This window comes from Serinus canaria, chromosome 1A, assembly GCF_022539315.1.
Source record: "Serinus canaria isolate serCan28SL12 chromosome 1A, serCan2020, whole genome shotgun sequence".
NCBI lineage: Eukaryota > Metazoa > Chordata > Aves > Passeriformes > Fringillidae > Serinus > Serinus canaria.
The window spans coordinates 12,515,511-12,537,723 of NC_066314.1; the positions used below are offsets into that span (position 1 = coordinate 12,515,511).

General features: G+C 46.5%; 1 protein-coding gene across 1 annotated transcript in view; it reads right to left on the reverse strand.

Moving 5' to 3' along the window:
* RELN (reelin) overlaps positions 1 to 19,873 on the reverse strand; it is a 280,730-nt gene extending 260,857 nt beyond the window's left edge. The window contains exon 1 of the mRNA XM_030237765.2: positions 19,645 to 19,873. Coding sequence (XP_030093625.2) covers positions 19,645 to 19,873 — 229 coding nt within the window. The remainder of the gene's footprint in view (positions 1 to 19,644) is intronic.
* Between the last annotated feature and the right edge of the window lie 2,340 nt (positions 19,874 to 22,213).

A 22,213-nucleotide genomic window follows, 5' to 3' on the forward strand; every position in this document is an offset into this window, starting at 1 on the left:
AAACCCCTTAGCAGCCACTCTGTGAAACAATAGGAGACACACTATGACCCTCATAGAGGAAGGCTTACATAGAAATGACATAAACAGCAAGGAAAAAATATACATTAGTAGGGCACCCAGTAACAGATGCAGAGTAAGATTTTCTATTTGCACAGGCAGCCCATGGTGAGCTTTAAAACAAGGGCAGCATCCTGTGGGGTGGTTTCCTCCCACACTGTCCTTGCTTAAAGGGAACAAATTACTGCTTGCCAATAGGGATGACACAGCTGCCAGCCCCAGCACTCCCTTTCTGGCCATCCCACCTGGTGCAAAGCCCCCTCAGGAGGGTGAAACACCAGTTTACACCCAAAAGCAGCACTGACAAAGTTTGCCCATTCCCCCTGAGCACCTGCCCCCTCCATCTTCCTTTGACAGTCCTCCCTCATTTCCCACAGCTGAAGGAGGAATGCATGGGGAGCTCTGTTTTCCTCTTCTCTCACAAACTAGCATGCCCTGGTTTTTATATCTTCCCTTTTTTATCTTCCTTTTATTATCTTCCCTTATTTCCTAGTTCTCTGTAATTACATATTGGGACATCAAACAGTGAAGCAGGGACTGCTTTTGAAGGCTTTTATAATTAGCTTTTCTATTGTGTCCTCTAATACCTCCTCTGGCTTTAGACGTACTTTTTTCTGTTCACAACCTCCTGAACATATGGCAGTAAATATGCAGCATGCTGTGAGCTTCACCTGGAGTCTACTTACAATATATCTGCAATGTAAATAACAGACTTCGTGTCAGTCAATTAATCACACACCAGTGCCTGGCAGAGGGCAGGCAGATTGCAGGAAGGGAAATTGGAAAGTGGTGTCTTGATCAGCATTGGACTTCAAGTATTAAATATTACCTAAGTTGGCATGTTTCTCTGGCATCACTGCTTTTATCTAAAAATATTCTGTTGTGATTGCATTAGAAGGAATTCAAGGCCAAATTCTCCACTCACCAGGACCATTTTGGTAACATTTCACCCAATGGAATAATGATCTCATTTCCACAGAACATGACCCAAATTCAAATATCATACAGAAATTAAATTGAATTAAATTAAATTTAATTTAATTTAAAGTGATCCCATGATGATGCACAAAATTAAAATATTGCCATTTCTGTAAAAATGTTTCTTTTTGGTAAAACAAATTCCAATTAATCTCGTTACAGATGTGTTTCATTTTTGGTTTTGCAACCATGCATTTGAGCAAGACAAAATACTTTGTTTACCTGATTCACTTTATTTAACTCATGGGATTCATGAGGATATCATCAATTATAATCACAAACACATCATTTTATGGTGTAAAAAAGGACTCTGTTCCATTAGAGCTCTTTTAATTTGAAGATCTCAGAGGATTTCTGTACTACGTTAAAATCCTTGTCATTCCCATGAAGGACATGTGATAATACAGAAATAAATCATCTAATATTTAAACACACTTGCATAGAGCACAGCACAAAAGTCCAGATCTCATGGGAGGAGCTTCCCTAATGACAATATAAATCTCATTGGAGGTAACAGAGAAGCCTGTTGTTGGCTGAGGTTCTCCCATGTCTCTCTGTACCTGGCCCTGAACTGGTCTCTGCCAGGGCTGCTGCCTGAGAAGGGCTTTGCCCCAAGGCTAGCTCCAGGCAAGGGGACTAACAAGTGCCCTCAGCCACCTGCCACCCAGCTCACACCACTGCAGCTCAGCCCTACAGGTCTTCAGAGGCTCTGCTTTGGGGAGGATTTATTCCCACAGGGATCCCTATGCTCTTTCTTTGCAGTTTCCCTTTACAGAAAGCTCCATCTTTTCAGGAGATGAAAAAAACCTCAGGGACTAGATCAACCTTTGGCTTAAAAGCCACTGACCTCTGATGGTCACCAGAAGAACTGGTTATGCATCCAGGACAACAAATTATCTTCTCTGTATGACCAAAAACCCAAGCCCCTCTGCTGCTGCCAAGTGCCACAGTGGGAGCTGAGGCTGCCTGGTGCTGGGGCACCCCTGTTACCCTGGGGACCCCCACCCATGCCATCAGTGCCACCCTGTGCTCTCCCAGGACAGGGCCACACGTTCCCCAGGCTGTGCTGGCCATGGAGCAAGCCCCAGGACAGCCATGCCCTGGTGCCCAGCACCCTGTGGCTGCTGAGTGGTTTTTGTTTTCAGCAGCAAAATGAAACCTGTTCTCAGTGGGGATCAGTCCCTCATGGTGGCATTCCCAGTGTCTGTAGGGAACAGGAGAATCTTACTAAAGAGTTTCTGTGCCTGGAGCAACTGCAGGGCCCCCTCTCTCTCACTCTGTGTTCTCCTAGGGCTAATAAATAGCTGAGCTCACCTGGCTGCCTTCACTTTTACTGATGGCATGACCCTTTTGCTCTGCTGGCCACCAATTGCCATCAAGCTTTCATATCTTTTGCCTCTTTGAGACCTGTACCCCTGTTACATTTGATTAACCAACATTAACCAACATATTCCAAAGGGAGGAGGACAGACAGTGTACTGACAGTACCCTAGGAGAGTGCCCATAAATTCTCTTCAGGGAAAAATATATTGATTTGCAACCATAAGCATGCAGAAAGAAAAGGCAACCACACCACAGCAGTGTGAAGAATATTTATTTAACATATTGTCTACAATGTCTTGTTATGCCAGCAATAACAGCAACAGAAGCACACAGGGACATGTGGATATTTGGGACATTACTGTGCAATGGAAAACCACTGGGGGTAAAGGGAAGTTTAGGTGTTTAAAGGATGGCAGCTCTTGCAGGCGTGTAAAAGCTATGGAAGTCCAGGGGATTTTAGTGTTTCAGAGAACTTGGATTTGAGGAGTTCCAACAGGCAGTACAAAAAGCATATAAGCCCCAGGTTCTATGATCACTGCCAGCCTCAAAAATGACAGGCAAAGCCATGTCCCCAGCTCATCCTGAGGGACAGGAGGGGCCAGGCAGCCCTTCCCCTTGGCACTGTCCATCTCATGGAGAATTAGGGCAGAAAATTCCAAGGATCTCAGGCCAGACCTGACATCCCCTTCCAGTGCAAACACTGCCAGTGCTGGGCAGGGGGATGTGCTGCCAGCAGCCAGAGGGGCTCAGGGGGCTGGCACTGCTCCACATGGGGACCTGAGCAACAAACAGGGGGGAAAGCCACAGACATAGAGGTCAACATACCTGGCAGTCCACAACTCCATGATTTGGCCTCTGAAGTGCAAGCATTTAACCTTGACCCACACAGCACCTTGGGTGCCTGCACGTTTCCTGGCAGCCCTGTGCAGCCACAGGCTGTGTCCAGGAAACAGGGAAACAGGGCTGTGGGGAGCAGCAGCTCCAGCTCTGCCTCCAGACAGGGCAGCCCATCCAAACTGCAGCCCCCACTGGGTAAAATTAAGCAGCTTCTGTCTCTGGACTTGACCATGGAGCAATGCTTGAGTCAGAAACAAAGACAAGCCCTGAGGCAGAAGATCTGATGATATTTCTAAGTTAATTTTTAATTGCAGTGCTTTAAGTCTTAAAAGATAAAGTAACTAAGATGATGTTGTGATTAAGGTGCGGAATATCTAATTGAGAGAAGTATAAAAGGAAATCAAGGAGTGCTATCTATCAGGAGACAACTGCAAGTCTTCCCCCTTCATCACTATAAATCTTTCACTGAGAAGAATTGCTATGTTATAAAGAAAAAGAATTTTAAAAAAATAAAAATTAAAAAGAAGACATGTTAAACACTACCTAACAAGCTTCATGACATGAGCACAAAAGTCTTAAACTCAATGTCATAAATTCAATACCATCAGAGGATTCAGATACAATGTCCTTAGAGACAGTGCCGTGTAAGTCAAGCACAATATTAAAAGACACTGAAATCTTTAATATGTGTTAAATATTTTAAATTCATAGATCTGATTCAGGGAAATATCACAGAGGCATCATCAATCCTTTTTCCCTTCTGACACACATTTTTTATAGCTTTGCCACAGTTTCTGCAATTAAAAGATATCCCAAACACTTACAGAAAAGAGATAAGACAGAAAACTGACCTTGTGGACATGATCACACACCATCATTATGCTTACTCCAATAAATACTCCCAAAGAGACCAAGATTAATATCTGCATCTATTTAAATTACCACCTTGAAAGAGATTGGACTTAAGGCATCCCACCTATCCCCAGAGGCAGCATGCAGTGATTATTCCTTACAGGTATTTCCAAGGGGAAAACACCTTGTTCAAAAGTACTGAATGTTGTTGTTGATAGTGCCATATATAAAACCTTTTCCTTTTAGTTTCACATTTAGGGCACATAAGCCTTTGGTTTCTGTTTAAATGTACTAATCTTCTTAACGGTATAATCAAGCCTTTAATATCTAATATTATCAGTTTATATTTAGAAGGAATAACCATCACGTTAGTGGTGATGGACATATCTCTCCATTCATCTGACTGAAATACCCTGCATAAATCCCTTTGCCCAATTCATTTCTGCAGAGACAGCAAGAGGCTTTATTTAATTTAAAAGCATTCAGTTGCAATATATTTATAGTTAATATGTAAAAATCCTGCTTTAAGTTTGAGAAACGTTTCTTTCTGCTTCTGTTTCTCACAGGAAAATGTTCCAGTTTGTAGCTTTTTAAGTAACACAGGCTACAAATTCAACAAAAGGTATTCCTAAAGTGAATAGGTCACAAAAACTTCAACTGTCTTTGCATCCTTCCGAAGTTTTGTGTTCTTGGAAAGTAAAAATGAGCCTGAGCCCCTAGGTACAAATTTAAGGAAGTTCACATTTAAACATATCACAGGACACATTGAGGTTTTTCTTTGTTTGTTTTTATGTTTGTTTGTTTGGGGGGTTTTGTTTGTTTGTTTGTTTTTTGTGGGTATGTTGTAGTTTTGTGTTTTGTTTTTTCTTTTTCTGTTCTTTAAGTAGAACTGGAAGATTTTCTAGTAATTCCTAATTCCTGCCCAATATACTACCAGCTTTGTAGCACATAAAAAGTGCCCCCACCAATAGAGCCAGATCTAAGCCACTGAAACATGGTCTTTCTGGGAGATATTACAGGGGGATTATGAAACACCAGAGAGCAGAGCTGTCTTTGGCACATGACAGGCATTGCATTAGGCTGCCATGATGCATACATTAAAGATAATAAATAGCTGCTACAGACCCAGCTCCCTGAAATACTTATTCAGGTCTCTCACATATATTTCCTTGTGGCACCTGCTCTGATTCTGAAGAGCACATTAAACATTTAGCCACCCAAGATGTAACTATTCATCCTAGCAGCAGCCTGATTGCCTGCAACAAAAAAGCTCAAGAAAGAGTTAAATAGACAGGCGTTAACAAAGAATATCATGGAACATGCTCTTATGTGTATAATTAAAAGAAATGTATTATTATCCTTTAATTATACCCAAAAATTTCCAAATTAATCAAAAATAATGGATAAAATGCAACGTGTTGTTATCATTCATTCCCAATTTGTCTTAAAGGTAGATACCTATATAAGATACTCCTAAGTAAAACCCAAAATTAAAAGGTCTATCAAATTCTGTCCTAGCCAATTACAAAGGCATCAATCTCTCTTTATACCAGAGCATAGTGTTCTTGATGTAAAAAAAGCACAAAGAGAATGACTCCCCTCTAATTCAAACAAATTACAACCACTCTGCATGCTAACCATAACAAATACATGTTAAATTCAGCAGAAGGGATGAGAACTGAACTGGCATGCAGCTGGAACCTCTTCCAGATCATTTGACCAGGGAATGTTTTTCCCACTGCCTGGCAATGTGGGAGAAGTCACTACATGGAAGCTGTGGATGCTAAATCTCTGAGCAATGAGCCCAGCATTGTGAAAAAGGAGAGGAGAGGGGGGAAAAATTGGGTAAACTGAAAATCTGACTGCTCCCTCACATGTAGTCATCTCTTTTGCCACACCTGCCTGCACCTGGATGCCACAGTCAGCCTTGCCCCAGTGCAGTACTGCCCTAACAGGGATGGAAACTGCCATCCAAACGCTCTTAAAAGGAGTAAATTAGGAAAACTTTCAAGAAGAGAGCAGGGTTAAATCTTGTCCCCCTGTCACAATACCTCACTCATATTTCATGATGCATCAAGGAGCTGAGGGCTTTGCTGGCACTGATTCTCTTCCATGGAGATGACAGTCCTCACCTCCCTGAAGTGCTAAAAGCTGGCACACTCCAAGACAGAACAAGCAATTTTGGTTTGTCAACAATTTGACCATTCTGAAGATTTGTGGTACTATGCTTACTAGCATCTGCATGTTCTGCACCTCAGGAAAAATATGCATGCTCTAGATAAAATACACTAATTAGAACAAAAAGTTTCCTGTGTCTTACTGTTTGTATGAAGAAAATAGTAACTGCAAAAAGTGCAGGCTTTGTAAATCTGGAATGAAAGGTCACTAGTTACAGTGCAAATCACTCACTAGTGTTTCTTAGCAGTTAGTGAAATGCAATCAGAAGAAATATTGTAATGTTATTAATTTTACAATGTGCTTTCTCAAATGGAAAATATTGCAATTAGAAGGAGGATTTGCTCTCTACTGTAATCTCACTAATTGGGCAGAAGGCACTTGGGGGGGAGTTGTTCATTGGGGTTTTGGGCAAGGACCCAGAAGAAGAGTAGTCAGCATGTAATGCATCACTACCACTGCTCAAAGACAGTTTGGAGTTTAAAAACACCATTTGTACAAAGAAAACAGCCAGATGCCACAGCATTGGTGTTCTGTCAGTGATGAGTAGCATAAAGGCTCCCTAACATCTGCTACCACTTGAGGAAACAAAACTTACATCTCTTTGAGTGAAAAGGTCCACAGGGTAATCCGGGCTGCCTGAGGCTGGGGAGGGACCGGTGCTGCCAGCCCCAGCCAAACCCACACCTCTTCATCTCTGCTGGCTGAGGCCAATTCTGCAAACATCACAGCTCTGCTGAATCTCCTCTGTACTTCACAACTGCATTAACTACATGTTGAAGGAAAAGCAGGGCAATAAAGAACACAGGGAGCACTTCCCTGAAGGAAGAAAACTTGCATCTCTCAAACACATTTTCTATGTCTGCTCTCAGCAGTTAATTTCTGTTTGAGGTGGACAACCTGTAAATATTATTCTGTGAAGAAAAGAGATAATTTTAAAGACATGAAGGTCTCTTTGTCTAGTTCAATGAGCCACATTTCTGTAGATGCCCTGCAACAGGTTTTCCAGATCAGAAGCAGAAGTACCCTTTAACTGGAAGACATCACATTGCTGCAGAAGAAGGCAAGTGAGAGATCTCCTCTAAGCCTTTTTTACCAAACACTGCAACACAGAAAAGATTTCTGCTGAAAAAGAAAACTGAAAAATGACTAGATGTAAAGGAAAATGTGGTCAATTTACACATCAGTATCCACACAGCAACCACAGGCATCATTATAGAAAACATGTTGTTACCTTGGAAATATTAGTATTGTAACCAGCTGCCCTTCTCTACCTTAAAGAGTGAATTATGATTGTGCAATTTATTTTGGGAACAAACACAAGGAGAGTGGTCTGAATCAGATCTGTGCAGTGGCCGGAAATTAAATGGTCAACTTGTCAGAAGTAGAACTGTTTGATTTTTGGTTCAGTGACCAAAATGAAAAGAAAAAGAAAGGAAAAGAGATCAGCTTGGGCCACCATAAAAGAAGTACTGCGGGATCTGGCACTAAAAAAAATGAAAATATCAGTTAGGTCAGTATGAAAAACATTCAATGAACCCAATAAAATTAGATAAAGACTTTTGTTCAAGCAGAAAAGTCTCATTCTGTTTTCTGATTATGCATGTAACTCCTTTTTTTTTAGTCATTTTCACAATTAAGATGCTTTTCCAAAAGAAAAATAAGAACTATGATTTGAAAATAACAGTAATATATTTCAAATATTTCACTTCTCCCCATTTTCCATTAAAACTTTTACCAAATCCTATTCAAGTACATTATCAGTTTCTGTCTTTGACAAAATCAGATGACAAATTAATTCACTATGAACACGGAAATTCCAACTAAATAAATTCAGATAATCATAGAATAGTTTTGCTTGGAAGGGACCTCACATATTATCTGGTTTCAATCCCAGTGCCATGGGCAGGGACATCTTCCACTAGACCAGGCTGCTCAAAGCCCCATCCAACCCAGCCTTGAATGCTTCTAGGGATGGAACATCCACGACTTCCATGGACAGCCTGTCTAGTGTTTCACAACCCTCACAGCAAGGAATTACTTCTTAATCTAAACCTTCTAATTACTTCTAATCTAAACCTGCCCTCTTTCAGTTTGAAGCCATTCCACCTTCTCCTGTCACTACATGCCCTTGTGAAAATCCCCCTCCAGCTCTCTTGTTGGCCACCTTTGGGCACCGGAAAGCTGCTCTAAGGTTTCCTCAGAGCCTTATCTTCCCTGGGCTGAACAGCCCCCTTTTTCTCAGCCTGTCTTCCCAGGAGAGGTGCTCCAACCCCCTGATCATCTCCATGGACCTTCTCCAGACAGAACTCCAGGTGGAGCAGAGGGGCAGAATCCCCTCCCTCACCCTGCTGACCACGCTGCTCTGGATGCAGCCCAGGACATGTTTGGCTTTCTGGGCTGTGAACACACATGGCCAGCTCACATCCAGCTTCTCATCCACCAGCAATCCCAAGTCCTTCTCCTCAGGGCTGCTCCCAATGTATTCTCCACCCAGCCTGTTTGTGCTTGGAATTCCTCATGCACATATAGTATCAATTTGAAAAACTATCTAACAGGGTATCAGCCATCAGCAAATGAACTATAATACTTGGAAAGCATAAAAATATTTGCCAGAGGTCTTGGATCTTTGTAGTAATCTGAATGAGGTTTTGAAGACTACACTTATTTTGGGACAGAGTCAGAAGAATTGCTGTAATTGTTAAACAAAAATGTTTAACACTGAAATACAGCCAGGGATTCTTTTTTCCAAACATCTAGGAACTAATTTTCTAAGCATTTTTAAAACTGATTCTTTTATTTTGACACCTGGCATACCCACAAACTGCTGCACTGCAAGGCTGGACAACAGTTTGTTAAACCAGGATCTTTGCCTTTGCCAGTTTGGCTGTTTTGTTTCTCTCTGCAGTTCTTGCTATAATAATCATTTCATCCAGTGTCCAGATGAATGTGTCTAATTCTGGAAGGAGTGTTGGTTTTTTCTAGCTATGCATTTCCCCTGTGAGATAGGAACACTGGAATTGTATTGTGTGCTGGAAACCACAGCTTGTTTAGCCAGAAAGATAAATATTATCTATATTTCTTGCTCTTTCCTATGCATTGTATTGTCCTGGAGAGCAGTGGGAACAGTGGAAGGCAGAGGCACAGACCTTGCCAAGCCCCGTGATGTGATGAATGACTTCTCACATCCCAGGCCTGACGTGAAGAGAGGCCCCAGAGGGTCACACTGCTGTTTTCAGATGTTAAAGGGCTGATCACCCTCCCATCACCTACATTTCTAGCAGAGGAACAGCTGCCCCATGCAGGATCCACTCGGGAAGACACAGCTCTACCATGAAGTATTTCTCTGCAAGAGCACAGGCCTCCTGCCCAGGAAAGCTGATTTTTCTGCATCCTTACTGTCTAATTTATGAATATTCTACCAGAATTGTGGAATGATATGACCACAAACTACCTTCAGCCATAGAGAAAAACATATTCCCAGATTTCAAGTCTTCTGGGCAGAGAGTGTTGTGCACTTTCTCTTTTCCCATTTCCTTCCCTCCTCTTCCCCATCGCGTGCACACAGACAGACAGTCAACTTTCACTATTCCCCCACACATTCCCAAGGGGCAAGGTAAATATGCCACTTGTGGACAACCAGTATGAAAATCCCTTCCAATCCAAGATGGGGCAGGAGCTGCTTGCAGATGGGATGCAGCAGGGTGAGGAGGGAAAAGCATCATTTGCTTCTGGATGCATGCCTGTGCATGAAAGGGAGCTTGCTTGGTGGATTTCCCTGTACAGAGTTTTTTTCTTTCCAACTTTTGATTATCTAACTGCACTCTCGAAAATTACACTGGAGTGATGGAAAGAGGGAAAGAGTGAGGTCCCTTATTCTGTGTGCTTTTCACCAGCTGGACCACTCAGTGTACAGCCACATTGCAGCCAGGCTCTGGAAGGGGACACAGGATAGGTGCCAGCATCCAGCCATCCAGAGCAGCAAGGAATGGTGAAGTGGACAGTGGGAGACACAGAAACAGCTGGAGCTAGGGCTGGCAGGCAGACCCTTTTCTAGTCTCAGCTCTCCTGGGTCATACCTGTTTGTTTACAATCTACCCTTCAAGCAGGCATGGAGAGGAATAAATAACTGTCTTATCTGAGGCAATCAAAATTTTGCCAACTGTGGTGCAAGAGCTCTTAGCATTTCACCTCAGTCTGGTTTTTAGCTCAGTTCCCTCAGGCCAATGAGCATGGCCCAGTCTCCTGTGGGAAACAAGCAGTCACAAACCCATATGTGTGAGTAGAAGCCATTCTGGGAAACACACAGAGACCTGCAGCTCCATCTCTGACAATTAAAATGCTCACCCTGCTGCAGAAGACCAAGGGCACTCCAGTTCCCCCCTGCTGTACCTTGCAAAAGCAAAGAGAGAAACCAGCAAGCACCTTGCATGGCTGCACACCCCAAGGCTTCTGCTCCAGGAGAGACACAGCAATAGTTTCACACCTGGCTTCACAAATGTGTCCAACACCCAGTCAACCCCAACACCCAGAAGGCTGAGCTTACTAATAATGCTTCTCAAACTAATGCAAAACTAAATCAAACTTTACTCTGGGCATCTCAGTCAAGTGCTCTGCACTGTGCCTTGGAGCTGCTCCCTCTGAGCAGGCAGAAAGGAGGAGGGGAGGAGGTGATGGGGGTGAAGGCATGCAGGGCCACCATCCATCTGCTGGCACCCTCAGCAAGGAGCTGGGCACAGGCAGTCCCAGGCAGGCACACCCTCCTGGCAGCTGAGCACGGCATCCCCTCGGGGGGTCTGTGGGGAGTGCTGGTCCCACTGCAGGGCTGGACTCACACTGGGATGTTTGTCACCCCAGAACACGGGGACTGGGACAGAACTTGGGCATGCACTGAAGCACTTGCACAGTACAGCACACAAAGTTTTAGGAAGGTCAGCGTAGAAGTTTGAAAGAAAGTGAGGAAGGGCAGGATGTAAAACAGGGTAGTGTAAGGTAACCCTTTCACCTGAAGGGAGATGAATTCCTGGTCTGCTGTGACTCAGGGCTCCTGCAGGTTGAACTTCAATAGACACAGTCTGGAAAAGTGCCATTGATTTCCCTTCCTCTCACAACCATAATTAATATCAAAGTGCTAGAGAGGAGCAGGGAACAGCCACTTCTGTTTAGTTCCCAGGATGGAAAAATATGGCAAGAGGGATGTTATAAAGACTGTAACAAACAATCTTCACTTTGGTATAAAAGCCTTTAGGATAGTGCCTGAAGTCCCTTCCTGCTCCCCAGCAACTTTCACAAGTCACTCATGTCCAGTCCCCCAGGACACATCCTGCTTTCTTGACTGAGATGTTCACATAAAAGACATTGCTCACAATAGGTCATGAGGAAACACCAGAAGGCAGCAGTCAATGATGTCCTGATTCCCTGGGAAGACCAAGGAACCCCCTCAGGTGGACAAAGAGGAGCCTTAGGGAAATCTCCACCAGTAGAACCCACATCATCACACAGCATGCCCAGACAAAAAGCCATGCTGACAGCAGCAGGACGAGGATGAAGAGCCAACAACCGCAGTGCAGGGAGCCCGGAGTGACGCAGGTGATGCTGAGCTTGGTGAGACAAAGACCAAGCCCACAGGTGCCTCAGCCTGAAGCTAAGCTGAGCCCAGCTGCCCAGGAAACACTGATGCCACAGAAGCAGCAGCCACTCCAGATGGTTGCAGGACACAATGGCAAGGAGCCTGTGGCTCTGTGCCTGGCCACTGGGTGCCATCTCCAGCCCCAGCCAGGACCTCTCCAGCTGCAGAAGGACAGGGAAATGCCTGATCCTGGACTAGAATAAACAGGTGCAAACTCTAATGCCCCCACAAACCCCAGCACTCCTCTCCATGAGGGCACACACACCTCCAGCATGGTCTTATTTAAGGCAAATGTTTAGTGAGAGATACATTAAAACAAAATAAAGTCTTCCAAAAAACCTACTTCATTGACCCTTCTCTTCCTTTAAGGAGAAGAGTAAAATGTGTAGCTGTGGGACAGATCTGAGCACTGAAGGGACCTGGAGAAGGTCCCGTGGGCATGGACCTGACAGATCTCTGTCTCCTTGATGCCACTGTCCATTGGCAGAGCCCAGCAGGAATTGGGTGACACATGCTATGGCTCTCAGTTTCCAGGGCTGACCTAAGGGAAGGAGGAATGGAGGAAGACTACCAGCCCAACCAGAAGGCATCATCTTAACAACCTAGGAAGGTCTTTCCCCATGCAATCTTCTAGTGAGCTTTGACAAATGTCAAAGATTGCACTTACAGAGTTTGTCCTATGTTTATCCCAGAGGTGAGTCCCAGCTGGTGGGGGAAAAAAAGGTGGGAATTACACAAACATTCCAGACACATATTGCACTCTGTGCACCTTTCATGCCCAATGAAAAGGCAGGAAATGTTAAGACAAAGAAAGGAAGCATGTTAGAAAGACTGAACCTTTCATCAGAGACTATTGAAATACTCATAACAAGGGCTGGTATGAAAGGTTGCTTATTCTCAGAGGTAAGACAGTGCCATTTCCTTCCCTCTCCACGCAGCAAACACTCATGGCAAATCTAAACCACAGCTGTAGGGCATGAACACACAATGCAAATAAAGGTTGCATCTGAATCCATCCCAGCTGCATCACCACAGCTACTATCAGACTGAAAATCATACTTCAACCAGTCAATATGCAAATACTGTAGTATTGCACCATCATAAAAAGCTATAGAACTTCAAAAGAAGTGGTCTCCAAAATCCAGATCAAGGAAATAATAAGGAAAATGAGATATGACCCCAGCCTGACAATCTTGCCCTGTTCTACCTAAAGAAACAACAAATGTTTGGTGGAATAATCAGTGTGGGAAATGCAGAAATGTCCTGCACACCACCATGCCCAAGTAATCGACTTATAAATCATTTACTGGTCACCTTTGGTCTTGAAGGTTTATCTCATGTTTATATATATATATATACACTATATATATATACAATACATATATATACACCTATTTTATATATACATATATACAGCTATTAATATACAATTACAAATATTAATTATTTATAAGAAAAATACATGTTAGAAATTTCTACTTAAAAGCAGTTTACATGGACAGATTTGGGCAATGAATTCCACAGATAAATTAGAAAATATCTCTGGATGCAGAAATCAGCAAATATGTGCAACACTCTCACTGAAACAGTATTTTTGCACTCTTTAGCCATTTACAGGTTTCTTTTATTCCTTAACTCCAGGGCTGGGTAACATGCCATAAGAAAGGTTCACACACACATGCCAGCCCCCCAGCAGCCCCAGGCCTTGGACAGTGAATTTGCTGAGGCAGAGATCATTTTTCACGTCCCCAGCCCAGTCTGCCCTGCACAGACCCACAATACCAACAATGCCCTGTCTGTCCCACAGTCAGATGTCACCTCCCAAATGTGGGTCAGGCCAGCACGCCATGCTGGCTTTGATTTCTGTTATTTGGGGCAATCAAGTCTCCTTTGCAGGGGGGAGCAGCCCCCTGATGAGGGGAGAAAGGATTTAACTGGAGATTACATCTATTCTGCAAATTTGCAAGAAAGGCTCATTTAGGCCTTTGTGGACCTTCTCCCTCCTTTCATCAATCCCTGCCTGACTACATCTTGGGCTGGGCCATCTGCTGGTGCTTATGATGCCCACAAATTAGTGATGACAGCCAAAACCGTGGACATCTAACATCTTCCCTGGTGAAACACAGTCTGTAAGAGGCTGTCAGTTGTGAACTTGCCTACCTTTCTCTTTTAAGGTTGGCACCCTTCATCAGTTTCTGGTCACGAGATCCTAAAAGCACAACTCTTTAAAATTTGCAACTACGCACCACATGAACTTTGGGGCCAGACAAGAGCTTCACAAATAGAGACAGTGCACCAGTCAACACCAAGACCTAGAAACTCATCTTGCCTCAATAGCATCCTAAGTAAGGCTCAGATCTGAGAAATTCAAACAGGCCACAGTACTCATAAATCAGCCTTCATTTTGCAAAGCTCACTTCATGCAAGAAAATCCTCAATGCAGCAGAGCAGAGTCAGGGTGTGCTCTGGAGGCTCTGCTGGATGAAGGCATTTTTAGTCAATGCTGACCCAAGGTGAAATTTTTGTGTGCTATGAACCCTTATGCAGCTGGAAGATATTGCTAGGGACCTCAGAGGAAAGGAGAGACTTGAAGATCAAGGGTCTTCCCCATTCCTAACAGCTCCCTCTCCACTGCTACCTATTGCCAGACTCAGGTTTTTAGTGTAAAGGTCCCTTAAGAGAAGAGTTCTAAAATAATCCTGGAGCTAACTGGACTCCCATGAGCAGAAATGTTTCCACACTTTAATTTTAAACAGACACTGGTGGAAGTCTCCATTCTTCCAGAGATCAGAGGAGGGTGTAAGTGGGTGAGATGAAAGGTTTTGAGGGAATAGCCTGCAAAAGACTTGAGAAGCTGACCTGGTTCTTGGGCTGATGCTGGAAAACAGAGACGCAAATTTGCTCTTCAGTTACCTCAGTACTAACATCACTTCCTGTGCATTATTCACTTCTACTGATTCACCAAAAGCTTCTTACACTTCAGCATAACTGGGACAGAAAGCATCCATGCCTGAGTTTCTGCCACTCAGTTACAACCCTGATTATACCTCAAGCATCTTCACTACATAAATTCCAGTTGTTTTTTTTCTTCCCTTCCTTCGCATCAAATTCAAACATGTTTTTGTTCAATAATGATCTGAACAACAAGAATTTACAACGAAAATGCCCATCAGAAATGTAAGTAGTTCTAATGAAAATAGGTACTAAGTCACAATCTGTATCTCTAAAATACGGTGGTTAGTAACAAAGGTGGAATTGGACAGTTTGTAACAACTTTTTTATCAGTGCTGAAAGAGTGTACAAATGCCACTTTAAATAGTTGAAAACTATTTTTTTACAACCTATCACAGCAACATTCTAGACAATATACAGTATATCTAAGAATAGTAGCAGTCATAGATGGAAACTGATAACATTTGGGGACTGAAGGTTAATCCGTTCTCGAAAAAAAAAGGAACAATGGAGAGTGAAATAGAAACTCAAGTCCCATTAAAGAAAACTATTTTAAGGGCAGAATGATGAGTTTTAGCATCAATCATGGGAAAACAGTTCAAAGTTTTTCTTAAAAGATCTAAATTTGAACCCTTGGGAAAAAGGAACTGTTTGCAGTGGCAACAAAAAAAATCTTAAGGGATAAGAACAAATACAGTGTAAAGATAATCCATTTTTATTTTTTAAACACTACAAATCTGACTGTTCATTTTGAGCTTTCTGTGATTAAGGTCAGTAAAGACTCAATGTTCAGTCAAGTTTATCCTTATTTCTTTATGCAGTTCCAATGTACTTATCTGCCTGTAAATCATGGTACATGCTCTCAGCACTGAAGGTACATGGATTAAAAAAATCAACTGCAGATTGCAAATAAACCCAAATAGAGTTGTATAAAAATTTTCAATTTGTACTGGTTTTGGCTTGATTTTTTTTTTTTTAAGAAATTATATTCTACTCTGCATATTCCAGAGGAAAACCCAGGAGAGAACCAAAAGAGGATCATCCCCATCTACCAGGAAAGCTGCAAGCAAGCCAGACAAGCCCTGATGCTGCTCCCTGAACACACGGCCACCCCTTGGCTGAGAGGAAGCTGAGCAGGTGCCTACATTAAACCAGTGCACATTTTGTCAGTTTGCATTTGAGCGAGCCCATAAGTGCTTTGCCAGCTCAAGGACTTAATTACATTTGAAATAAGCTAATTCAAGGAATAAAAGTCTGCCAAAGGTAATAAAATTGTTTGCTGATGTATCAAGTCAGTCCTCTTATATAAAAGAGGGTATTTATATGCAGTGTGAGTCTGGTTCTATTCAATCAGTGATTAAATACTTACTGTTTGCAGGAATAGGGCCAAATCTGGAGTAATTTTAAGTATTTGGGGAGAAGTGCTAAATCCTAATGTATCTAATTTAACTACGCAAACTAGGGATTATTATTGCCTTTGTTTTACTTATGAAATTCAGAGGCACAGGGAAATAAAATGCCACATTCAGGGTGCCAGAGAAACCACTTGCAGAAGCTCTTGTGCTTCCCAGGCAAGTGTCTTCTGCAACACATGCTGCTCCTCTCCCGTCGTGTTGGGCAGCACGAGGGACAGTTGGGCACAGGGCCGAGAGCCCCTGCCACAGCTCCACTGGCTGCACAGGGGTTTGACCCCCCCTCTGAGTGCCCAAGGAAATGTCTAAACAAATTAGCAGAAAGTCAGAGGCTGATTTTTTTAATCAGAATTTTTTCTCATCCAGCCATTGGCATATGGTTTCATCCAATTCCCTCCTCTTTGAACTCGATGTTCTTGGATGCTGCCGGCACCTGTTCCTGTAGAAAGAAGGGGCACTGAAACAGGCCCTCACTGGAACTTGCAAAGATTCAGAGCATTTTGATAAACTCTCTAAACAGGTGAGTTTTCATTATACATATGTAAATCTCCCTTTGGCCCGTGCTTCTGTGCAGTATATCAAAAACCTTGCTCTGTGTCCCTGAAAGACCACCTTTAAAGTTTTATTTTTAAATGATAAATTCTCAACCAGTTCAGATTGGCATTTTCCAGCATCATCAAACTGTATAATATAAAATTCCATGTTGTTTCAAATTATTTCTCTGGATTGTATACTCTGGGATTGATTTTTCTTGTGCTATATTTAACACTGATAATTGTTATGTTTTAAAATACTCACATATTTCAAAATATCTAAGCGATTAAGTGTGCTTAGCTCAAGAATATGTCTGCTGCACTGTGCATAGCAAATAGACAGTGCTTCTTGACATGGTTTGGCATGGGTAGGATTTTATCAATGGGCGAATTTGAAAATAAATCACCGTTGTAAGTTTGACATAAATTAGTAGTCTGGCTCGCACCCTGCGCTGTGTAAACAAGTTAGTTTTCAAGTTCGGCTTGTGGACTTCCTTCTGTGTTCACGCTTTGAACGCGTCCGATTTCTTTACACTTGCTGAGCACGGTGGCTTTAAAAGACCCCCGGAATGGTTGGACTGCACCCCCGCGAACATCGCAGAGGGCAGCGCTGGTGCCGGGGCAGAGCCAGCAGCGCGGGCGCGGACGGGAGCGCGCACCGGCGGCGCGGGCTCTGCCGGGGCAGCAGCAAAGCTCCCGGGCTCCTGCAGCTCTCCGGGGCTCCAGCAGCGGCCCAGGGTCTCCAGCAGTGGCCCCGGGTCTCCAGCAGAGCTCCGGGGCTCCTGCAGCGCTCCGGGGCTCCAGCAGCGGCTCCGGGGCTCCAGCAGAGCTCCGGGGCTCCAGCAGAGTTCCGGGGCCCCAGCAGCGGCTCCGGGGCTCCAGCAGAGCTCCGGGGCTCCAGCAGCGGCTCCGGGGCTCCAGCAGAGCTCCGGGGCGATGCCGCAGGAGCTGCTCCCCGAGCGGTCCGGGCGGGGCAGCGGCAGCAGCTCTGCAAAACCTGAGAGCGGACAGGGAGAAATCCCGCGGGGCGCAGAGGTAGATTTAAAGACGCCGCATTTTGCTCGGTCAGACGCCAAACAGGGACGGAAAAGCCACCCTAGGCCACCTGAAAGGTCAGGCGCGCAGCTGGGGCGCTGCTCCTCAAGCTGGCTCTTCAAAACTCAAAAAACCTTTTTCAAAGGGCGAGCGGCAGAAGAGCATCCCCGGAGAAACAACCTCTGTCCCTACTCCTCGTCATGCAGGACAGCCGGACAGCCCTGCCCGCCGCGCACCCGCTGCCCAGCCCGCCCCAGTCCTCCGTCCCTAGACCAGCAAAGAGGCTCAGACACGGGCTGAAGGCTTGGGGAAAAAAGGCATCAGCAAGAAAAGGGGTAATTCTGTCATTTATGTGGTTGAAATACAGTTTCAAAAATCCAGCATTTAAAATAGTGCAAAATGGAAATCCCAGCTTCTTTTTTCCCTCTGCACATCTGTGGTTCAGCAGGTTGAATGCATTTTACCTTAACCTGAGTGTGTATTATAGATCTAAGGTCTATAAGATCTAAGGTTCTAAGGAAAAAAATTATCTGGTGAAGTCATAAAACTTACATATGTGGGTTTTCAGAAAGGCCAGTAGTATTTCAAAATCAAAAGTTCCTATTAATCTGGTAAAACTATATTGTTAAAGCTTACAAACGCCAGGGTGTCTTACACTGTGTGAAAATGAGTACTTGATGTGTTTGGGGTTTATGTCTTTACAGTAACAATTTCAATTAGAATCTTCACATAACTTAACTATTCAATAATTAACCTGAAACTTAAATTTTGAGCTGGAACATATCAAAATCAGAAGTTTAATTCCATTTTTGCCAGGGACTATCACACAGCATCTTCTTTTCAGAAAGGTGTTTGAAATAAACCTTTATTGTCATTTTCTCTGAATTCCAACTGCCTACTGCAGAAGTAGTTGTTATTATTCTGTAGCATTGCAAACTCCAAACAGACACAAAAGAGAGAAGAAGGATTAGCGAATATAGCCCTAAGCAGTCTCCCACCGTTATGAATTAAAAGGTGTTTCCCTCATGGAAGTTTTCTACACAGAGAAGTGGAGATGTGGCTGTTCACCACATAGTGCTGGTTTCCAGGGGCACTCTGCAGCCGAAAGCAGCTTCCCACAGCAGTGTACCTGCCTGCGAGGCCCCACTCACCCCTGGGCTGTGCCCCTCTCCCAGTACGGCCCCCAAAAAGAGACACTACTTCGTGAGCAACTTTGCCTATTCTCTCTTATCCATTCTCCTCCGCCTGGGCGCTTACGAAAAGCAGGGGTTTTTTATTAATTCTGAGCACGACCTTCCATCTCCAAAGCTACCTGTGAGCGCCTGACCCTCGGCTGTCGCCCCTGGCCTCTGCAAGGGAGCAACAGGCTGGCCGACTGCCGCGTCCGCAGCGGGCACATCGCGGTGACACACCGCGGTGACCCCATGGCAGCGCCAGCTGCGGCTCCGCGCAGCGCCCTGAGAGAGGGTGATGCTCTCGGTGCTCCGAAAGCCTCAAGTGGGAAAGGGACAGACTGCCAGCAACTTGTGAGGCTCTGGATCCGGCCCAGGGCCGGCTGAGGAGCGGGGACTCGGAATTTCCTCTGCTCCAGGCTGCGCCTGGCGGGAGCCGAGCGGAGGCGAAGCGGCTGGGACGGGGCGCGGGCGGCGGTCCCGGTGGCCGGGGCAGGTGAGGACGGTCCCGCTCGGAAGGAAGGGGTGCTCCGCCGAGCCCCGCAGCGGGGCTGCCCTGGGGCACGGCACACGACCGCGTGGGTCCCCGTCCAGGGCGCCCGCTCTCCCCCACCGCCTTCCTCCCCGGGGGACGCTCCGGGGCCGCCCGGGGACGAGCAGCGCCGAGCACGGCGGGCGCCACCACCTACCGTGGTACTCCTGGCCAGGCACGTAGGCGGCGGGGTTGCCCGCGATGTGGAGGGCGATCAGTACCTCGCCCTGCTCGCCGTCGCCCTCGAGCTCGCCGTGGTGGGTGCAGAGGAAGAAGAAGGGCGAGAAGCGGGCACGGGGGGCAGCTGCCCGGCCCGCCGCCAGCAGGGCACCCAGGGCGGCCAGCAGGCAGGGCCAGCCCCCGGGGATGCCCCGCCGCCGCTCCATGCTGCTGCCGCCGGCGCCGCTGGGGCATCCAGGGCACGGCGGGGCCGGCGCTCCGCTCCGCTCCGCACGGCGCGGGACGGGGCGGGACGGGACGGACGGGGCGGGCGCTGCCCCCCGCCGCGGCCCGCGGGACTTGGCCGGGAGGCGGGCGCGGGGCGCGGAGCGGAGCTCGGCGAGGGCAGGGGCGGCCCCTCCGCGCCCGACCAAGGCTGCGCCGTCCCCGCCTGCCGCTGCCGGGGTGCGGGGCACGGAGCTGGGAGCGCGAGGGCTGGGAATAATTTATTTCCCCCGGTGCCGGGGTGGGAGGGAGGGGAAGGTCCCTCCCCTCCTCCTCCTCCTCCTCCTCCGCCGCCGCCCGCTCCTCCTGCTCCTCGCTCTGCGCGCCGGTGTGCGGTGCTGCGCCGCGGACACGGGGGCTGCGAGCCGGGCTCTGCTGCCCGCCCTTTGTCTGCCGCCGGGTCCCTGCCCTGTCCCTGCCCTTCCGCCCACGACCTAGCTTCTGCCCCTGGCTCTGCTCCCGGGTCCCAGCCCCTGCCCCTGCCCTTGCCTCTGTCTCTGTCTCTGTGCCTGGCCCTGCCCCTGCCCCTGCCCCTGTCCCAGCCCTTATTCCCAACCCTGACATCTGAGTCCCTGATCTTGCTCCCTCCTTGTTTCCTGGTCCCTATCTCTCAGCCTCCACAGAAATGTCTCTGCTCCTATTCCTTTATCCATCCTTTTGTCCCTCTGCTCTGTCTCCTGTCCTGTAGCCCTGTCCATGTCCTTGTCCCTCTGTCCCTACCCCTGTACACCTGCCCCATCCCCTATCTTTTTGTTCTTATTCCTCTGCCCCACTCCCTGTCCCTTTGCCTCAGCTCCAAATCCTGTCCTGCTGCCCCTGTCCACATCCCAGCCACAGCCCTGCCACTGCTGTACATGCACCCACTGTTGAGGAAAAGTGAGATTTTTACTTAAACCTTCTCCACTGCCATTTCAAAATGATGCACATGCACATGCATCCCAAGAGGAGGGTTGGGCAGCTCTGGAGGGGGCCACCGTGTGAATCCCTGGGGAGCGCAGGTCCCTGAGAGGAGGCTTTAACTTTCTGAGAGTCTGTGCCCAGGCCCTTTATCCCAGCAAGAGGGGCAAACCTGGTGGAGACCAGAAGAGGAATGAGAAACTGAACATAAAACACTGGCAAGTCGAATAATTCATAAAACCATAAATTTTTAACAAAGCGGGACTGACAGAGGGCATCAGGAGATGGGAGCAAATCCACAAGGGTTTAAAGCATCCACCATGCTGCTACTGGATCCTGCCCAAAGGCCAGAGACAGCCGGGGTGAGCGGCAGTGACATGATGGAATTGGAAAGGAGAGCCTACCTGCCAGCATTTCTGAAGTGCAAAACTGGCACGGTGCAGGGGCTCCCTCCTGGATTGGTTTCAGTGCCAGAGGGAAAGGTTCCCTCCATGGAGGCACAAGCCACACGGATGGCACCATGCAGCTGCCCCACGACCATGCAGGCTGCTTCCCTGGCCCACCTCCCAGCCAGCTGACGGAGACCCCGTCCACAGTGGCCCAGGGGACATCCTCACCATCTGCCCAACCTGCCTTTTCTGCTGGCTCTGCTCCGAGCCTGAGTGCACCACCAGCAGCAAAACTTTGCCTTGGTTCCTGTCCTACTGGGCTGTGCCTCACTAGGGATGGAGTGAGGTGATGTCCCTCGTCAGTTTGGATGGTGAAATGTGCTGCCTTTGCTGGAAGGACAAAAGGCACCAGAGGTGCACCATGTAGGGGATGGAACACCTGTCCCTCCACTGGCTTGGGGTGTCCCTGGCCACTGCTGTGGAAACTGGGCCTGACAGCAGCTGGTGAGGAGTCAGTTTGCCTCCAAGGCTTCCTTTTTGGGTGGTTTATTTGTTTTTCAACTTTGGGTATTTGTTTGCTTTGGTGGTTATTTTTTACCATCTGCGCCTCCTCCATATATTTCAATGCTTGTAAAAGTGACAGACTAATAATATCATTTCCTCATGCCAAAATCTCATGCAGGCAAAAGCTGTGTGGGTTTACTGGTGAAACCACTGCCAACAGGATGTGTTCTCCCTTGTGCACTCCTGCTTCCCTCCAGCAAGGGCTTGCCAGCGAGGCCAGGCCATGCCAGAGGGGCTTCAGCTGAGCAAACACACCCTGGCTTGTGCCGGCTCTGCCCAGCAGCCATGGAAGTTGGCCAGTCATTTTGGAGGAGGCTGTGGCCAGGGTTTTCTTGTAAAATAAGGAAGTGGTAGGGAAAGGGGGTGATGGGGTCCCACTGCTGTAGGAGGAGGGGCATGCCATCCACCTCTGTCAGGATGCTACTGTACCAG